This window comes from Corvus brachyrhynchos, unplaced genomic scaffold (assembly GCF_000691975.1).
Source record: "Corvus brachyrhynchos isolate BGI_N302 unplaced genomic scaffold, ASM69197v1 scaffold114, whole genome shotgun sequence".
Lineage (NCBI taxonomy): Eukaryota > Metazoa > Chordata > Aves > Passeriformes > Corvidae > Corvus > Corvus brachyrhynchos.
In genome coordinates, this window is record NW_008238337.1 from 7,719,210 (window position 1) to 7,740,316 (window position 21,107).

General features: G+C 40.1%; 1 protein-coding gene across 8 annotated transcripts in view; it reads right to left on the reverse strand.

Moving 5' to 3' along the window:
- Positions 1 to 2,318: 2,318 nt before the first annotated feature.
- Positions 2,319 to 21,107, reverse strand: part of COMT (catechol-O-methyltransferase) — a 20,762-nt gene continuing 1,973 nt past the window's right edge. The window contains exons 1-7 of one of the 8 annotated variants that reach the window (XM_017734954.1): positions 20,207 to 20,356; positions 18,814 to 18,866; positions 12,474 to 12,667; positions 10,873 to 11,155; positions 8,899 to 9,092; positions 7,529 to 7,660; positions 2,319 to 5,059 (exon numbers count right to left, since the gene is read on the reverse strand). In XM_017734954.1, the coding sequence (XP_017590443.1) occupies positions 4,880 to 5,059; positions 7,529 to 7,660; positions 8,899 to 9,092; positions 10,873 to 11,155 (789 nt within the window). In that variant the 5' untranslated portion in view covers positions 12,474 to 12,667; positions 18,814 to 18,866; positions 20,207 to 20,356 and the 3' untranslated portion in view covers positions 2,319 to 4,879. Of the gene's footprint in view, positions 5,060 to 7,528; positions 7,661 to 8,898; positions 9,093 to 10,872; positions 11,156 to 12,473; positions 12,668 to 18,813; positions 19,240 to 19,464; positions 19,484 to 20,206; positions 20,435 to 21,107 lie in introns of those variants that run through there. The other 7 variants (XM_017734949.1, XM_017734951.1, XM_017734953.1 and 4 more) reach the window with 7 other exon arrangements.

The following is a 21,107-nucleotide window of genomic DNA, read 5'->3' on the forward strand; positions in this document are numbered from 1 at the left end:
CATGTGCCATTGGTTATCTTTTTGTTATATCAGGTATCTCAAATATTCTTTGGCTTTTGCAGCAGCAGTTTTGTGTGGCAAGGGATTATTCAACCCTAGCTCAGGTCAATGCTCTGTGTTAGCAAAAGGTCAGTGGTAATGAGGGGCAATTGAAATATCCTATAAACAAGTAAAGCTGAACATTTTTGACTCATTGCCATATGCTGCAGTTGTAGCATGACCCTGGACTGTAGATCATGGGGGTCTTTTTCTTTTTTCATATACAAGCATATTTCTGTGGGAAAGACATCTGCACCACTGTTCAAGGGCCAGCATGTTTGTGAGCACAGAACTTGCTGATAGCTTTTCCATTTGGGAAGTTATTAACCTTTCCCAATAAAGTCATAAAATCCATGTAACTTTACAAAGATTGCACATTTCTGAAATGCGTGCAAGAAAAACTAATTGTAGCAATGTATGAGGTTTGGTTGACATGAGAAATTGTTACTTTGAGGATGTGCCAAATAATTTACATTTGGTACTCTGGAATGAAAGAAAATTCTGATACTGAAGAATCACCCATTTATTTAAGGTAACAGCCAGTTATTAACAGATTCATTCTCTTGAGGACTGCCTCATCTGTGTTGGTGAGATCAATGACTGGCACACCTGAACACACCATATCCACTCCCATGCTTTCATGAAGCCTGACAAAACGTGACAGAATGTTCTGCAAGGTCTTAGAGAAAGAATGGAGGTCAGGTTTTCTGTGAGTGAAGCATTGATGAATCATTGCCAGTAACAGAGTTTGCCATATGTGAATTTCTGATTGTACCATTCACGGCACTATAGGTTCATTTACATGCAGATGTTTGCAAACAGCACTTGGAAGGTCATCTCCAGCTTACCTTCCCTCCTTATTTCAGATGTCCTAAATGCATCCCCAGGTGTTTTGTAAAATCATCTCTGGATCTGTTCTTGCAGCTGGAAGATACAGTTTCACAAGTGCTGTGATAACATGTGAGCTTCTGGGCTTAGCATCCTGCACCTTGGTGCCATCATTCTCCCACTGCAGGGAGGAATCTGATTTTCCCTTTGTGGGTGCACTAATGTGGTAATGAATGGCAGATACTGTAGGTAAGGTACCGAGCTAAAACAAATACGTTGTTTTTACAACTGACCTTTTACAGCTGTCAAAATGATTTTATTTTCAGCTTGTCACAGGTTGGGCAAATGGAAGTGGTGAGTCCTGCAGGTGAAAGGTTAACCTAGTAACAATGGGCAAGAAATATCACAGCCCTCATCTGTTTCAGGTTTCAGCAGTGTCTTGGGGTAATATTCTGTCCTCAAGGGTCTCTTCCCCAGTGTCTTATTTTGAAGGTCTCTGAAGCACAGCAGTGGCAGGATCTTGTTCTGGTACGAGCTGATGGGGGATTTTTTAAAGCGGGAAGGTGCTTTACAACGTGGTCATTAACTGAGCTGTAGAGACAGAGGCAAAGACTGAAACTCTGGTACTATGTTCAGTGTGTGTGTGCACAGCAATCACAGCTGCTATTTTTAAGGTACCTTATAACTGATTCCTGATTGACTGCTCAGCCAAGTAAGGACACATCACTGCCCTGCTGGTGTCACCTTGGGTGGGAGAGTTGGGATCTCAGTGGTCTCTCCCTTCTTATTGCTCTTGTAGGGGTTTCTGTAGGTTCCCTTCACTGCATTTAGTGTTTGACTCCTTGCTCAGAATTCTCCAGTGAGCTGCTTTTCACTTCCTCATGCCAGTGGAGGAGGAAGTGGCTCCAACATGCAGTGCCTGTTCTGTAGTCAGACAAGTAAATTTTGATGGAAGGATTGCTTCCATGGATGTTGTTATGCAAAAGGCAGTAGTGCTAGGTTTGACTTCCTCTTAAATCCTTCTTCTTTCTTCTACGCTGAATTGGTTCAATATTTTGAAAGACAGTATCATGTCCCTTTGAGGTAACAAAGGGGCTCTGGCAGAAACCAGACCTCACTTCCATGTATTCCCTGAATCAGTGAGAGAACCTAGACAGTAGCTTTCTTCTGGGGAATAGATGTAAATTAGCAGTAGTCGGTAAGATCATCCATTTCTGACGTGAGCTGTGAGAATTTGCAGAAAGCTGTGTGGTGTTTTAGGGGAGTTCTTCCCCTTGGGAGCTTTCTGTCAGTGGTACACTCTCACGGGCACTCCTTAAACACGTGCTCCACATGCACCATTCCATACCCAGTTTGTGCAAGAATAGGTTGTGTTTTCTAACTAATAGGCTGATGTTGCAGTAACAGTAAGTTTTTAGAATATGTTTTAATTAGAAGATCCACTGTCTGCCTTTTGCTTCTCCCAGAATGCAAAGCGTGACTTTATTTTGAAAAGTGCCTTTTCTCCCTGGGAGATTTCACATTTATGTGTCAGTGACTCCAGATCATATTTGCTCAACTGACCAAAAGCCTTTTTTCTAATTGTCAGTCATGCAAACTGAGTCAGGCTTTTTTCTTTTCATCCCTTGCCACCAATAATTAAGAGCATTTCAAAAATGTAGTGAAGTGGAAAAATTTTTCTTACATATGGAATTCTGCAAATATTCTGATAGTACGTACATTGTGTTTATTTTTACAGTTTGCCATGTAGGAGATGCTTTCCAATGAATTAAAATACCTTTATGTACGAAAAGGTGGCTGGTCAAATATTTGCCACATTTATTACAAATACATTTTCACTGATGCATCTTTCGAAATATCCATGCTAACTGTACAGGTTCCCACCTTTTCTAATCTTCTTGACAGTCTCTTGAACAGTAATTTTGGCCATTAATGAGCAGTAGGATTGCATTTTTCTGATCCTCTCTTGTAAAGTGCAGAAGAGTGTACCTGTTTATTCTTACTCATCCTTCTGAGACTGGTTTGCTTGTCAGCCTGTGTGACTTGCCCTGCTGTGACAGTAGTGTCTGTTGGGTGCAAAGGTGTTTAGGGCTAAACACAAGAGAGGATTCTTTGGAGTTGAGGCTTTAGATGTACAGACAAATTTTCTGGTCAACCATATGTATCCAGACTTTCCAGTGTGCTCTAGAAACTTGTGTATGCCAATAAATGGGCTTGAAGATTATTTTGCATTGCAAATTTTGCAAAAACCGCTTGCAACCACCTGAAGGACTTTCATCCAATGACTTTGAGTTTAGCTGAATGCCAAGAGGATGTGCTGCTGAGCAATGTTACAGAACTAATCACTGACTTGCAGTACGAGATGAAAGTGTTAGACTCAGTGTCGGCTCTACACAGAACAGCACAACAGAGTCACATGAGGCTGCTTCTGCATAATCTAATCCACTACAGGAAAACTTGTGTATTTCTCAGTATGACAGAGTTTAATTTGTTAGAAAAACTCTGATAGTGTTGCCTTCTCCTTCCTATCCCTATGAAATGCACACTTCACAAGCTGACTGGGTCACCATGGCTTGCTTGGTCATTTCTAAACTGACTCTGTCACCTTAGCCTGTTCTAGTTTTCTTTTACACTTCATGGTGATCCTCTGCTCCTTACTGGTGTCTTGGAGGTGGATTTTCTGCAGCACACAGGCCAGGGGAGGGACCACTGTAGTAAGGTGGGCTATACAAGGAAGAAACTCGTAACAGGCTTGAAAGAATTCATACTGGGAAAGACAAGAATGGTTGTCCTTGGTTTTAACTCTGGTTTTCAACTGCTGGATCTTTCTGTGGCTGTTTCAAATCTGAAAGCCTCAGGTGCAGTACAGAATTAATTGGAAAAAATGGAAGTCATGCCCCTGCTCTATTGTTTTTTATTTTTTATTTATAAATGTGACCATGTCTGCCTTACATAATCACAGCAGGACATGCTAGGAAATGCCACTGGATTTCTGCATTGTTCAGGTGAGTTAGAGATGGTATTTGGCTTTGAATCTTCTCAATGACACCCCAGACTATTCACATAGTGTAACAGCACTGAGGTTAACCAGGGCATGCAGGACCCACCTGCTAAAACCCTTTCTCTCTGGCCTTTATTTTTATACAGCATCTTAAACATACACAGCACTTCAGAGTAAGCAGCTTGCCCTGCCCCTAAAAAGCACATACTATGTATGTACAGGATAATGAGGGGATAAACAGCATTTTCTCAAGGTCAAATATTATGTCGTTTTGTATTCTTTTGGAAAGAGTCTGTGCCTTTTGTTAAGTAACAAAACTTGTCTGTTACTGTGTTTATTTTAATCTGTTTACTACTTCAGTTTTCCCTGCCTCTGCATGGGCAGATTAATAATTTTATTTGTTTGTGTTTTCAAAATTCTGGTTTTTCTCATCACTGCATGGGTCTGTCTTCTTTCAGTGCATGCTCTTTCACATAGAGATGATTAACTTTTGCAGTAAATGTGAAAAGAAGTATCTGATCTCACAAGAGGAGCCTTCACTGCATCAAGAGGCATGCTAGTAATTTAGCAAAAATAGGGCACATGAAATGGTCTTTTCTTGCAACATGGATGTTTTTTCCCACTCCTGCTAATGATTAATGAGTTTAGCCTGGGGACACAAGTTTTCAGAAGTTGCAGTGTATTTCTCCACCTCACCCTAAACCCAAACTGTGGTTGTTCAAGCTTGAGCTCAAAATAACAGACTCTGTTGTTTGATGATGTGTTGGCCAAGGCAGGGCAATGTGCATCACCTTGGGTTTGCTGAATTAATGTAGAACAATGGCACAGACCCTACTTACTCCTGATCTTGATTTCTACCTCGCCTAAAAAGTTCACTAGCGCTTGTTTAACTACAGGCTCCAAAAAAAATAAAATATTAATAATAATTAAAAACTTTAAAGCATGGACAAGTTAACCTGTGCAGTTGCATTTACATCATTTGAAACAAAAGTTGATTATTAATGGCTCTCTTTATCCCAAAAACACAGCCTTCTCCATAGCATCTTCCACTTGCATATATTCCAGATGAGATGGGTAGTTAGTGCATTGGAAATGGGGGCTCTTGCGGACATAGTTAAGGAAATCTGGAGCTCCTGGGAAAATCACATTGTCAGCCAGAAGAACTGAGCCCTTCCTCAGCAAGTTGCATTCCTAGAAAGAAGAGAAATTGCTTCATAGCAGCTGTTAAGCAGATACTGGCTTGAATGCAATGTACTTTCATGTTAACCAGGTCATGCTCAAGTGCCTGCATCCAAAAACCCATTGTGGTACAGGTCTGGAAGGTCAAAGAGACACGGGAGAAGCTGAGTAACTCTGGGATCCTTTGTGGTCATTTGCTGACATTTTCTATTAATTAGTAGAACATTAGAGATATTGATTCTGAAATAGCAAATCAAGTGGAAGTGTGTGTTTTGCTCATCAGCTTGTTTCCAGCTATGTCTATGTGATCAGTAAGGTGGCTTTGTTTTGGCTGTCATGGCTCCTGTTTAAGAACTTTTTAAATATGGCATTAAACAGTTGTAGTAGCTCTTTAGGTCACCTGGGAGCCTAGCATGTACTGCTTTGGCCAGTCTCAGTCAGACTCCAAAACCACTAAAAGAATGAAAGATATTTTCTGCACTTGTTTTCCTTTCACCTTAAACAACTTCATGCCATTTTGTTCGGCTTCTGGGTGTGAAGCAAGGTTTGTGCACAACGAAGAACACCAACAAATTTCCACAAGACATAATTAACTTGCAGTAGTCACTTCAAGTGCAATGTTTATTCTCAGTAAACCTAAAAACCTAATTTTTACTGATATTTTTTGTCTAGGAGGAGTTGCTTATCTGGGCTTAGCAGCTGTTTTGAAACAGTCTGTAGCTAAGTTGGGTTGGTTGTTATCCTGTGGTTATAGGCAGCAGCTGTAGCCAAAACATGGGTGTTTTTTGTCACTCCCAGTCTATGAGAGCAGCTCTGTTGATGAGTGTGCTGCAGAAGCCATTGAGCTTATTGCTCTTGCCTCTGGGGACTGAACACCAGTCAGCACAGTAGAAGTGATTTTAGAGACAAGTCAAATACCCTCCAGTCTGTTTCTACTGCACAGCTTACAGAAGCCTGCAAGAGACAACATACTGGATTTTCCACTGGGCATCAGGATTTCAGATGCTCTTCGTGTCTGGCTTTTTTGTCTGGACCACTTCCAATACATGCATATTTCATCTGAATACATTCATATTTCATATTGACTATTCATACTGCAACACCTGCCGAAAGTACATTTTAGAAGGTTTGTAACATCTGAGAAAATCTGAGGATCTGTTGTCTTTCTCCTCTTAATTTTGCGGGAGTTGTTTGCAACTTTGTATCACAGTTGCATCAGACTGACCACTACGTGGAACTAAACTCTCTGTTTGTTTTGGCTGTGTTGTGAAGGCTAAGTTCCGATAAGGATGTGCTGTGGAAAGAGCTCAGTCATCCTTACACAAGCAGTTTAAAAGAAAGCATTCTCTGAGTACAAAATAACTGTAGGGAGTGAACGTTTTCTTCAGCTACTGCTGTGTAAATTCAATACTAGCTGTTCATAACCCCAAACAAATTTCCTTTTCAAACAGCTTTCTGGAGGACAGGGCTTTAAACTAAAAAACCAGGGGGCCTGGATCAGAAAATAGTGTTGTAGTCCTCAAGCAGGGGTCAGGAAGTATTTGGCAGGTTCTCAATTTAAGAGGCAGGCTCAAAAAAAGTGGATTTATTTGTGAAAAAAAAAAAAAATTGAAAAATGGCACTTCCATAAAAACAGGCAGTTGTAGAAAATTTTATCACCTAGGAGCATATCTGTATGTGCTGTGTTGATAGGTACAGGTGTTGTCAATCTCAGTTATTTAACACCTGAAAATACCTTCCTATCCAGAAGTCCTCTGGTAGTTACCTATCACTGCCTACTGCTGTTACAGCCAACTTGTTTTGTAATACGTCCAGTAATGGTTAAGGCAGCTTGGGAAGAAATAAGCATAATTTTTCTACATTTGGGGCTGGACATAGAGTTGGACAGCATTTCCCTAGGAAGTGCCTGGCTGGGGCAGTCTGCACTCTTCTTATCATTGCTTTCCAGCCAATTAATTAGGTGGAGTGTAAAGACTCCCAGACAAGTCATACTCAGCCATGCTACCAAAATAGTATTTTATCAAGAGGCTCTGCTGGCACCATAGACCCAGGCAAAAAATGGGGTACTGAGGAAATAAGAGAGATGGAGCTGGGGATATGCAGGTCCCAAGTCTCACCTGCTCCCAGGATCAGGATGGGCTTTGGGTCAAGTGTTCTAGTTAGTGACCATGAAGGCACTCCTAGGGAGTGTAAGACTCAGGCTGTGCACTCCTCCAGGTAGGATTTCTACTGCACACCTGTATATTCAGGAAGCAGAATGGTTCTGCAGTACTCACTGAGTCCTGAGCTATGTAGTGTTGGCAGTTGTCCTTAACAAAAGTTTAGGGTCCTGTCCCTCAAATCCTCTTTTCTTGTAAGGCTGCTATTTTGGCTCCCAGTCTTCATTTTACAGGAGATGAGGTCCCTCATAAAGAACAGAGGCCTCACAGACATCAAGATATTTACTACTTGACTTTTAAGACTGGAATTGTGCAAACTGACCTGAAGCAGGATGGTGTCTGGTGTGTATCTGTCTTTCCAGTGGTCCAGGAAGACAAAATCCAGAGTATCCACTTCATATTTTTTTTTTAGCTGGGGAATAATTTCCTCTGAAGAGCCTTCTAGGAGTTTTACCTGAAATACAAATCCATCTGATGAATTGCAAACCATTAAGAAAAATCACATGCTTCCAGCTCATTTTAAATTGTAGCCAGACATCAGAGATCCTGTTTATAGCTCAATATTGTGTCAGTTGAATTATTTGGTAGGGTTAGATGAAATGAACTTTTTTGGTTTTGACAAACCAACTCAGTTATGTTCCAAAATATGAATTTGGGTGTTTGGGATTTTGTTGATTTTTAAAATTAAATTTTTAAAGAAAAAGTGACGTTGTTTTTGTTGTATAATGGGTTTCTTTACTGGAAACATGGAAATCTCCTGTAGAAAACAGTGCTTTTAATTACTTTTTTTTTAGTTACATCTCAGTTGAATGTTGAAGTCCAAGGGAAGCAAAAAATGCAGAGAACAGGTTAGGTTAGAATAAAAATGGAGGCTACAGTATGTAAAATTGATATGGCCAGGAGGGGGAAGAGGCAAGACAGAGGTTGTTACATCTTCCTCCCAGGTTTATTGGAGTACCTACTGTTAAACTGAAAGCAGCTGCCATACGTGGATTTTTGTTAGGCAAGCACCATATAGTGTGAGACGAGGAAGAAAGTGGTAAGGAAATGTCTGGTTTATGACTCACAGCTGATCAGGACATTAAATCAGATGGGGAAAATGCAGTTTTAGGTGTCACTAGTACTTCAGGTTCTCTTCAAGAAGTTAAGAAACGCATTAGAAGGTCCCTTGGTGGGACTTATTTCCTCCAGTGTTTCCAGCTCCACTGAAGTGAGATGTCTGCTGAAAGACAGGCACCTCTCAGGCATGAATCCCCCAACCTGAGGTGGGGGGAATATAGACTGGAAACATCTGCATCTTAACCACCTGTAGAGAGTCAGGACACCTCTGACTGCACAAAACTTAGGTATATGTACTGTGACCAGCTAGATTTGGGTAAACACTTCTTATCTGAAGTCCACTGCACTTAATACAACTGATTCTTGTGATCTTTTGTAACAAATTGGACTATGGTTCAGTTTTTTGTAGTCAGCCTTGACACAAATTTGAACCTTTTAGTTTATACTGAGAAACCCAGTATTCTTCTGGCTTTTGGGAGACAATGTAGTGAAGTCCTGCTGTGAGAGGTCAGGCACTGTAACTAAGCATGGAGCTGGTTAAATTTTTAAGGCCCATGGGTACAAGGGGAAAAAAAAAGGAATACCAAGTCTAACCAGTTTTGCTGAAGTGGTAACAGACAAAACGGTATTTACCTTATCTTGTACTCCAGCAAACTCAATCATCTGTTTAGCTATAGCAGCAAATTCTGGGTTGAACTCTACAGTGAGCAGACGAGCTCCTGCCTTCAGTAGCCGAGAAATCCTCACTGCTGAGTAGCCACAGTATGTTCCCAGCTCCAGGGCAACTGATGGATTGGCCTCTTCCACTGTCTTGTCTAGAATTAGACCTGATTAAAATGGGAAAAGATTACTTTTTGACAAAATCAAACTGGTTCATATACAGAAGAGCAAGTCAGTGACAAGAAACTTAGAAAATCCATGTACTCAGTTGCTAAGGACATTAAAAAATTAAGAGTTGATGTCAAATTATATACTGTATCCTTTGCAAACTGGTTTATTTGTGATCAAGTTAATCATGGACATTTTAAGTTTCAGAATTCAAACTTTCAACTAAAAGAAATATTAGTTTCACAATATACACATTTCTGAGTAAGGAATTCCCTGAATATAACTTATGTAATTCCCTGAATTAACTAATTTATAGTGGTAGAAGGGGAAATGCAGTAATTTTTTTCCAAGAACTTATTGCAGTAACTGGCCGTATTTGTGAAATATATAACTACTGGATTTTGAATGCTCATGTTTGTTGCAAATGTTACGTGCTGTATTCTGATACAAAATTTCTTATCCTAAATATTCATCTTTAAAGGAAAAAAGAAAAGTCTACTTACAAAGTTGCAAAATATTTGGTTTCACTACATGAATTTGTGGGATGGAAAGCATTAGTCAATTGTTAACAACAGAAAATGTTCCCAAAAAGAAGTGACAGTGTACTATATTCAGTCCTTTTGAAGAAAAGGATTTATTTGTGAGAAAACTATTTCCTCTTACTTGTATGGCTAGAAACTAGGTAACTAAACTGAAAAAGTAGTGGAAGGGATTTTATGCTAAGCCATGGTCATTAAGTGATATTTTTCTGGGTGTTGTTTATGAATATGATGATGATGAGGAGGCACCTTGAGGCTATGTAGTCACTCTTGAAATCTCAGGGCCTAAAGATGCACTAGCTTTGATGGCTCTTATCTGAGGAAAGGCCATCAGAGCAAAACTAGAGTGAAATTATTAAGAATTTAATCACAAATGTTAAAAGTTTAAAGCTTAAAGTATTCCTACTCAGCCACCACCCACTGTTTTGCTGGCCTAAGCACCCCAGCCAGGTATGCTGAGCAGCTACTTTCAAAAACTGTACCTATGTCAGAGGAGCATTTTTATTACAATGCTTACAGTTGTATTTCATTAGCTATGTTAATCCCAGACTAAGCAAATTTCCCCAGAAATTTCCCAGTAAGAGGTACTTTTGTTTATAATTCATAAGGGAACAGATTAACATTTTGCCATTATAGTCTTTTGAAAAGATTGCTGCTTTCCTGCAGCTATGAAAAAAGGTTTTTGTTCCCATATTTTTCTTCAGGAGGCAAGAACAAGATGATTTATTTGCTAAATAGCAACAATGTCTGATACTGTATGACATGGATAGGATTTCTCCCTTCAACAGAAACTTCTAATTTTACTTGCATATACAAAATTCATATAGTTTAACATAATTTGGGGTTTTTTTCAATTTGCTATCTTGTTGTTAAGGACCTGAAAGTATTTAACACAATAAATTATGCCTTAAAGGCACCCTGTGTAAAAAGTGAGGTATAATGCAACCCTAGATTTTTCCCATCAGTTGTCACTCTCTGCTTACACACTTGCAATGTGCACAACACAGAAACCCACATCTGGTCTTGTGAGTTTGTGGATGAGTCACTGGATACCCCTCCTCAAAAACATCTGCACGAGCAGGCACCACTGTTCACAGAACTACTCAGCTGACCACAAGGCTGTGTGGGTTGGGTTTTTTGCAGCAGCAGCAGATGGAAGTTGCGATGTGAATACAATTAGATGTCCTATACTGTGCTAGTCTTGAAGGATCTTTCAGGTGCTGATCCCTGCTGCAATTACCTTTCTCATTGCCCACATTCATGGCCCACTCTTTCTGGGAGCAGTATTTATCTATAGTGTGCACCACACTACAGGGGTCCCCTCGGACTGCATTCTGCAGCACAAAATTTAAAATCCTCTGTTCTTTGCTCTGATTCATGATGAAATTGGTTACTTTCTCCCGGATTATTTCATTCCAGATAAGGGCAGCAGTGCCGTTTCTCCTGATGAGCAACACAATGAGCAGCAAAATGAAAAGCAGGATGAAGACAATGAACAAAGGGACTGAAGAGCTCTCCAGCATCTGGAAGGAAAGAAAAAAACAGCCCAGGGTTAAGGTGGCACGAGAGAGGGCTGTCCTTTTTGTAAATATTGAGCTGAATAACCCACAACCAACTGCACGGAACAGGAACACAAAGAATTGAATTATGATTGTGTCTAGAGTAGCTGTAAAAGGCTTCTGTAACTTGGTAATGGATGGTGCTCTATGGCAATTCCTTTAGAAGCCAATTTTACAGGCAGTCAACAAGTAGCTTTATTTAATGCTCTGGTCCCTTCCCCCACACAGCTGCTCAGTCCTGGCTCCAAGCATGCCACTGCATGAGGAGCTTCCAGCATCAAATCTGTTCTAGCTCCAATAGGAACTACAACATCCTCAAAAATTTTGCCTAAGTTCCCCAAGACCAGCGACAAAGGGATTATCTCATTCTAGGAAACATTCCCCCAAATCTCTTCCTACTTGTTCTTGCTTCTCCTTTTTGTTTCCCCAAAAATTATCCCAGAAAATTCCCAATTTTTATGGATGGTCTGACCTCCATTCTGTAGAGGGACTTGGCATATACACACAGGAAAAATCTATCCTACTATTTAAATTTTGAATCATCATGCAGAACACATTTTGACTTCAGAAGAAGACTTGAGTTTCCATGGAGATATGCTCAAGACACAGTACAGCTGATTTGGTTCACCCATCCTCTTATCTTAGTTGCAGAACAAGTATGATTTGTTTGGAGCTGTCAAAAGTCTGTTTCTTTTGCTTTTAAGCAGTCACCAATGTTAATAGTTACCTCTAATGCTTTTCTTGCAAAGTCTGACCTGAGACGTTTCCTTTCAGAGCCCGCCAGCATCATTAGCACATGAAAATCTTGCTTCTTGGACCTTCTGAATATTTTTTCCTAGCTAATATGAGCCTGCTTCATTACTTCAACAGGATCATGAAAACCTGGATGTCAATTTTTCTTCTTATCCTCTGTGCAGTAGTAGTTCTACTGACCAGGCCCAATTGTCCTGCACCTTTCAGATGGGACTTCCGCTCTTTCTAGTTTTTCTACATGAAAATGTTTGACATTATCTGTCCACTGAGAACTTCAATAGGGCTCTGAAAATATCATTAGTTTAACATAAAATATCTCTCTAGCTTCACTTGACTAGTCTTTACTTGATATTCATGACTTAGTTGATTGTATGGTCATTGCTGATGGATTACTGACACAGGTAAGAGATAATTATTCTGAACTCCAATGAATGGATGGAGCCCAGAAACCACTTCCTGAGGCCAGCAGGTCTCTAACCTTCCTGCCTCTGGACACATGAAACTGTGACCCTGCACACCCATGATTCACTTGGTGGCAGTCCAGCTGTAGTCAGGTCCCTCTAGAACAGAAGACTGCTGGCATTCAGAATTACTTCACACTACTGCCTCATAATCCTCTGGTTACAATGGATACTTTGGCATTCTCTGAGTAGAGCTTGCTATAAGCTGTTGCTTCAGCACTATGAGATCCTGCCAGCATGTTTGGGGCTGCCCTTCAAAGACCTGTTAGACAGCAAAAGTGGATGAGAGCAGCAGGATGAACTAGGTGGTGTATTTTTGATGGAACAGCTTTCCTCCTTTATTGCTTAGCATTGATATAAGAGCATTTAATGAGGTTCCTCAAAACAGGGAGAAACAACCTCTGTAGGCTAACTCAACCCTACTCCCTGTCCTGCAGAAAGGCTGAGACTTCTTTTTCAGACTGACTGAAACAAGTACTCGGAGGGATCCACTTTTTACAGTGCCTCCGATCTTTGCACTTGAATCCCACATGAATTCTACCACACATAAGAGGTACCACATGTAGGAGCAGAGCCCACCTGCCTCCATGGATCCTCAGAGGTTGCTCACAGGTAGAAACAACCTACAGAGTACGTGCTCATTTTTCCATTCCTAGATGAGTTTACTTATTTTTGAGGTATCAAGGAATGTTTTTCAACCACTGGGTCTTTTAATTATTATTATTATTTCTGTATAACACCCCAGCACCTTCATAAACTTGCAGTATGGGCTGTTCTTAGCACAGCTCCTTCAGGAGGCAATTATCCTGAAAACCACTTTACAGAGAAGGTACCTTCTAAAAAGAGAGAAATGGACACATCTTGGTTTTCTTTTCATTTTTTTTTTTAACACAGTTTTTTTCAAAGTTTGTCCCTCTTAGTTTCTGTCTTCTTAGGTGTGAAAATAAGTTTAGTGACAGCAGTAGACTGTAAAGGTAGTCTGCCAAGAGCAAGAGGCATTGGTGATGGTCATGCACCGAGAGGGAAAAAAGATCTGTACCAAAATAGGTAATTGCTTTCATATTCTTAGCTGGAAAATATTTGATATGAAAATTAAGTGTGTAATTCAACCAATTTAAAACTACCACTACCTAGGAGACAGTCATGTTATGACAGCTTTAGAAAATGCAACAGTAATTTTAGCTTTAATGTGGATTCATGAGATTCATTAAGTATGCTCTAAAACTGAACTTGCACATAGTCAAGTTTCCCATAACCCCTTATTACAAGGCAGTCACTCTTATTATTTAATGTGTATACTGGGGTTCCAAATACACAGGCTAGCACTGCAACCTCTTCTGTTCTTTAGAAGCACCATAATAAAGTGAGCCTTCTCTTTGAAAGCTAAAATTTAAAGTGGAAAATAGGCAAATGAAAAATTCAGCAAGGGAATAAACAGAAAACTGGAGGGACAACATCATGGGAAGGAATGAATAACACGTATCAGTACATCTGCTTTTGGGAAGAGAGAGTTTAAAAGAAAACATATTAAAGTTTCATGCCCAAACCTGTCAAACTACTTATGAGTCTTTCTAAAGCACTGAGTTATTTTCTTATGCATCTAATCTTACTCATTTTGGCAGGTTTCATAAGACCAAATCATAACTTGATAGTGCAGCTCAGCAGTTTTCCCCTGATGCACACCATAATCAAACAATCAGCATTTGAATGGGAGTACCTCTGTTTCAGCCTACAGAGATTTAAAAAGACATTTTCAAGAGAGAAGCAGACACAAAATATGGGAATCTGCTGCCCCAACTTACCTGCCTGTGGAGATAAAACACCTAAGTCATTCCAATGGCTATAAAAGAAACCTCAAGAGGTTTTTATGGCTCAGACTTAGGGATCTGCTATTATGCCAAGAGATGTTAAGTTAGGGGATTCAGTATCCCCTTACTATCACATGATCTTCAGTTTTTCTAAAATCATAAAAATGCCCACGTGATGGAGCCCAAACCAATACATCCTGTTCTTTATTCTCATGTGGCTGACTTCAGCCATTTCACCAAAGGTTACAATAAGGATCTTTCAGTAATGCTATTTATCAATCCTCCTGGTACATTTTTCCAACCTCTGCTAAAAAATAATTGCTCTTAGAATTCCCTGAAGTGAAAAAATAAGGATTAGAACAACTGGTAACATCAATTTTTAAGGTAAGTCCGAGTAACCGGATTGAACTGGGATCTTTTTCAGTGTTTCATAAAAACTGTACAAAGTTTTCATAACACTGTTAGAGGAAGGTGTATGGAAACGTGATGTAAACTACTGATTGCAATTGTCTCTCTGATTCCAAACCAACTCCCTCTGCTAAAAAGTGATGTTTACTGAGAAGAAAAATAAGCATGTGAAAGCAAGCATCTTTAAATGGTCTAAGTTTTAACAAAAGCATGTACCTTAGTGAGATTCACACTCAGTGGATTAAACAAGTATCAAATTTGACTATTTGACTATTCTGAAGCTTAGTTCACTACATTATGAGTAATTAACAAGATGTCATTTCCTACAGATGCAAAAATAAGAGATGACAGATATTGAAATACTTGTGAGGTGGAAAACTGCTGGATAGAACATTTTTCTAATCAAGGTGAATCCTTCTAAGCCTAATTACAGAGCCTCTCATTACAGTTTCAGCTTGGATAAACTGATACTGCTTTGCTTTCTACTGAAAACTAAGTCCTAAACATTATCACAAAAAACTCCATCCTTTTCTAGAAAGACAACACATACAAGACTGCTGTTCTGCAGGGCTGGAATGAGAGTAAGCTTTGTGACCCTGAGCCAGAGGACTTAGCTGTGAGTCTCATTTTGGCAATGTTTTTCTGATGTGGCCTTGGATGAGCTGTCTTACCTTTCTCTGTGTTGCCACAAGAGTTAAAGTTACTGCCATGTGTGTAAACTTTCAAGGCACTGTAAAGCTGAATTAACCTTTTTCAGAAAAGTCCCTGCTATGAATATATGGATATACACCAAGACAGCAAATGCCTATGTGACATTTTTATTCCAGAGTTTATGAACAACTGGGAAAATGTGGAGACAGGCAGTGCTTCAAATGATTTCCTGAAGTGCCTTCAGCCTGCTGACAATTCAGGCCTTTGAGGAAAGCTGATGGTACATCCAGTCTTGCTATAATTTTTCATGCATTTAATCTAACTGCCAAGTACTGGTTGGTTGTTAAAGAGATTATTAGGAGTCTCCACGCATCCAGACAGTACTTTAGCATTCTGGTGCTAGAGGGTTTAGAATCTAATTTTGACTTTATTAGCTCACATAACCTGGTGAATGGGGAACGCTGGATAAGTTTATATCATTCAACCTTTTTCAGTTTCTGCTGAAATTAAGCCTTTAGACACTGATGCACTAAAGTATGCAGAGGACTTGCACACTAGTAAGGATACATTAGCTGTTTATGAAGCGTTGTGAAAACAGTGCAGAAGAGTCAGCACATTTCTACACATATTTTAACAATGTCCTGCACTAGGCCAAAGGAGATCTGTGCTGTGCTGGGACTGGAGTTCCTGACTCTTAGTCCTATGCTGTCTTGAATGAGGCAATCTCTCTTTTGTGGCATTTTGTTTTTCTTGATGTTTTCCCAGAGCAAGAAAGGCAGAGTATTTTGGTCAGAAAGTCTAAACTAACTTCTGCCAAACATATTGTATCCTGTTGCTGTAGGCAACACAATTCAACAGCTTCATAATTTAGTACTTTTAAAGGTCAAAAAATATCTTTTTACCTTCTATTCTTTTGTAACTGTTTATGTATTTTCAAGTGAGTGCAACTGTTCTGTGAAGAATAATCAGCATATTGCCAAATGTGAATAGCTTGTATTTCAATGGAAACTTAGTCTGGGAGCCTGACATTCAGATTTTCCACTGACATCATGAAAACAATCTGAACAGACTTTATATAATTTTTCACTATTTCTTGCCTGAAATCTAGATTTTCCTCTCAGTTTTTTTTTCAAATTACTATGATTTAGCTTCACTACCATGACTACAAAAATTTCTGTCTTTCATAAATGCAAAGTTCTAATGATTATTTTCTGCCCCCATAGCCTTTTGTCTTGTCTTCATCACTTTTCTCGGGTTGAAAGGAAACAAATAGAAGTTTCTTCTCACTGAATGAAAGGAAAAGAACAGAAAAGTGCCTATTGCCTACTTGGGAACCCCATCAAATAAGCTTCATAAGGGTGTTTAAATCCATTCTCCCCACATAGATTTCAATTAGGATAATTGCTACCCACTTAAAACTCCCTTCACAGCAGCCATTCTCTAGATGGGATTTGGTGCTATTACCCAAAGCAAAAGGTTTATATAATGGTTATGTGCCCCATAAAGAAGTGCAGTGTTTAGAATGAACTGGCCCCACAGAGAGGCTTCATCTCCATCCAACAAGCAGGTCCACAGGAATTTGTAGCAGTCCGATCCAGACTGACCTAGTGAACACACTGCATGATTAAAGCCAGAGCTTGGGGTGAGAGAATTCTTCAAGGATAAGAAATGCACTTTACTGGGGCTTAAGCAAAGATAGCTTTTCAGGAATAAGACCTTTTCAGGTACCTTTAGGAAGTGTTTGTTTCTGATAGTCCTTATTCCTACTGGAGCACTCCAGATGTGTTTGTACTATTAGTACCAGTGTTTAAGACCAGTGGTTAGGGTGGCTCAGCAGAACTGTACAAATCCTACCTGGGAGGCAGTGGACTGACAAAAGTAGAAAGTGGTCTGCCCTGACAGCATACTAGGAGCTGGTCTGTGCAAAGTTTTCTAAGCTGAGATTTTCATGTTCCCCAGGGGGTAAAATCAAGCTCTCATGGAATGATTTTGCCCCAAATGGAGGTAGGGAGAAAGCGCTGGACGAGGAAAGACCAAAGTGGCTAATTGTCCTCAGGACAGACCTATTTCAGAGTCCCTTCTTTATATCACAGGGCTGAATCCTTAGTGTCCCAAATCCCCACTGCATGCTCCTGCCCTGCTTCCAAGGCTACCAGCTAATCTACTGTAAATCTGTCTCTCTCCCAGCACAGCTTTCTGCTGTCCACAAGCTGTTCTTCAGGCTGGGGGGAGTGCATGACTGAAACTTGGTAGTAAGGACACCCACTGAGGGATCTGAAGGATTAGAAAGGAAATCTCTGCTGAAATGATGACCTATTTCTATGGGAACTAACAACTGGAACACGCCAGGCAAGGTGGGATCCACCACAGCACAGCAGGTAACCAAACACCGCGTGGGAAGAGGCAGCCTGAGACAGAGCAGGCTTGAGCACTGGTTTTAAATCCTGAGTGAATGCCCTCCCCAGAAAAGTGCTTGGTGTGGGCATAGAGGGTGTCTGGCTGGAAATTGCTTTCTGAGAGAGCTTTAGAATAGCCCCACACATTAAGATCTGTTTCCAAGAACTGCTGCCAAAATCATGTTTTTTCAAAAAATTCCCAGTCACTTTTAATTCCAGTGATCCTGAAGGAATGCTGAAAGACAACAGTATGAGACTGGCAGAGATAAACTGGGGACCAGACTGCTGAGAAATATTGCTAAACTTGGGTGGCAAGCAAGTTGCTTGCAGTGTTAATGCGATCAAACTCTTTTCTCATTAATGCAAACTAAAGCTGTAAATCAGGAAGTTTTTCTTTTGCATTTCTATACTGCAAAGCTGTGCAAATGCATGTGGTTCTGAACCTGAGGGCTTTGTTAGAGAAGTCCATGACTGAGTAAGCAGAAAAAAAGTAAGCTTAAGTGCAGAGACAAAGTAAAGGTTTTTTAAGGTTGTTTACAGAGTTCATCAGTATGATGTGGTTGACAGTATTGGTAAATATGAGTTTGTTTGCAAAGGACAGAAGGTAAAAAAATATCCATAATGGGCATCAGAACAATGCTCTATAAGCACCAATACGGCTAGCAAGCAAAAGTACTCGCTTTTTGTCTCTTCTTCAGAAATATTTTGCAGTAGCAGAACTCCTGCTTGAGAATGAAAACCTCCATAAAATGCATCTGCAGCAAAACATTTATAAAAGCAGCTATTCAGTCAAATGTGACTGAACCGAAGCTTGACTTGCATTCAGCTTTTCCTTGAATACAAATGAATACCAAATTCCAGCATACTTATAGCTATAAATTACATTTTCACTTTAGTCAGGGTTATCTCATCTCACTTCTTTCAGCTGTCAAGATTTACAATACAGTACAAATGCACTACACACAAATATGTCCTACTCTTTCTCTGTGAAAGCTGTTGCTGCCCACGGACTGGCTTCCTGACAATGAGTGCCAGTCAGAATGTGGAAAACACCACTTTCAGATGCACTACTGTTTAAAATAGTGACATTATCTAAGATAACAAATCATGTCAAACCTGAGAAATAAGAAAATATAAATATGTACCTTTCTTAGTATAGCAGAAACTGTTCCCTCCGATCTTTTCCTGTGCTGCTCTCCTGTGGATTTTACAGAATAAGAGTCCAAGAGCCTGCAGTATTCAGTCACATTCGATCACATCACAGGAATAGCTTATCAGTTCTGTTACACCGTCTCTAAAAGGAGCAGTGTCCTTTTCCCCAATTCCTCCTTTCACAGATTCTGCACTCCTTAAAGGTGCTCGGTGCTCTAATAACCGTAGAGAAAGCTATTCATCTGTCCCCTAACGACAGTGCTCTTGTTACTTAGTTACAGCACAGTGAATGCTGACAAAGTCAGGTATGAGCCAAATCTGTGCTCAGTGTAAACGCAATATGTTCAATCAAGCAACTTCAGGAATGAATTTGGCCCAAGGGATTTAGTTCTTTTTTCAGCTCAGATGTGGCATGCTACAGCCAGAGCAGAATTGGTAGGAACAGGACCTAGGCATGTGGGTTAAATATAGAATGTTGCTGGAGGCAGGGGAGGTATGTATAGCAAATGGCTTAATAGCAACTACAGGAGGAGCTGCAATCAACACATTATAAATAGCACATTTGAATTTCTGTGGCTTCTAGTTGGGAAAATATTCTCCTACAAACAGCTCTAAGAAAAAAGAAGAGGCTTATTCTAACAAACCTTGTTCTCAGCTTGTCTGTCTATATTGTTTCCTTCGAGGTGGGAACAGTATAATCCAGCTGCAATTAAATTGCACCATCAAAGAAAATAAGAAGAAAAACAAAAACCCAAGCACAATGTGGTAATAGTTCTCTCCTGTATCTCACTGCAAAACTCAGACCTAGCCAGCAAGTGTTTGAAGCTCTAGCCTAGAAACTTTTTAAAGACTTAAAGAATGTGTTTGTACCAAATGTGGCAGAAACAGGAGCTGAAGTTCTGAGAATGTCATGCTTTGTCATGTGATAGGGGAGGTCCTTGAAAGAATTAGGGACCACCTGAGAGCATGACAAGAGAAAACCAAATAATTTTAAGCAGATTAATTGAATAAAGAATTGTGGGGGAAAATAGGTAGGTGAAGATTGAAGTGTTTCTAGTAGCTCTAAACAAAACGTAACTAAGACCCTGCATTACAGCACAGTCCCCAAGGTCAATACAGAATAACTTTGAACTATCCCTTCCATGTATAACAGAGCTTTAGCTCTATAAATATTTTCTTATAATCCAGACATCAAGCAGAACAAAGAATAAGTAAGCAATACTGCACTCCAGCCTCAGTGACAGTAATTTCCTGTCTGGCCAAAAGCTGGTTGTGTCTGCACGATCCCTGATGCCACCCACAATTCAAATTGACAGAGAATTTTTTTTTACTGCCGGGCTGTGGAGAAAAGAGTTTAAGACAGTAAAACATACTCTAAGGACTGACCTTGTGTAAGTATACAGCTGCTCTTTGGAGAAGTCCTTGCAGTTAACTACAAGTAGTTGTGGGTGGTGTCAGCCCAGCTTCTGCTTAGCAGCATAATTTAGTGCCAAGACGTCCCAGATTGAGCAACATCCCATGACAACACTTCTAAAAGTCTTTAACTTGGAGCTGAATTGTATTCTTCAGGCTCGAAGCATGGGAGGAGCAAACTTGCTTCTGCCTGCCCACAACTATTTACTTGTGCGATAAAAGCTACGCCTGCAAGTAACCCTTGCTGTTGTCTACATATTTCATTACATAAATTAAAATGGTGAATGGCAATAACTGCAAATTAGACAAAGCTGGAGGTTCAGTTGGTTAAGCCACCCAAACTGTGTGATAATGTCCACAAATTACTTCCAAGTTAAAAGAAAGTTGGAATCTTGTAGTATGTTACGGGATATCTTCTTCTCCAAGAGAAGTTTCTTTGGTAGCCTGATAGACATGGGTTTATGCCTTTTTTTAATTTACCTGTTAGCCCATGTCTTGGGGTGACTTTTTGATGTGTATCCCATATCGCTGCCCTATGCCCAGAAATTAACTTTGTGCCATTTTTTGCCTCTAAACTGAGCCTGAGAGGGGGAAGGAAAAACTGGGCAAAACTTTTTCAAAGCAGTTTGCAACTTGTTCAAGGTCACACACAGATAGCAACTTTTTTTTCCCAGCTGCGGCAGGGGAGGAAGGAAGCACCCGGCTTGCTGCTCCCGGGTCAGTTTTTGGCCAGTTGTTCAGCTTCTTTTTCTCTGGAGAGAGACTGAGAGTTGCATTTTTTTTTCTTCCCTGGAATTTCGGATTTTCTCCCTTTTCTACTGGACTGCTTCAATATCAGAGCACATCGTGAGGGCTTTTCTGCGAGCACAGAGGG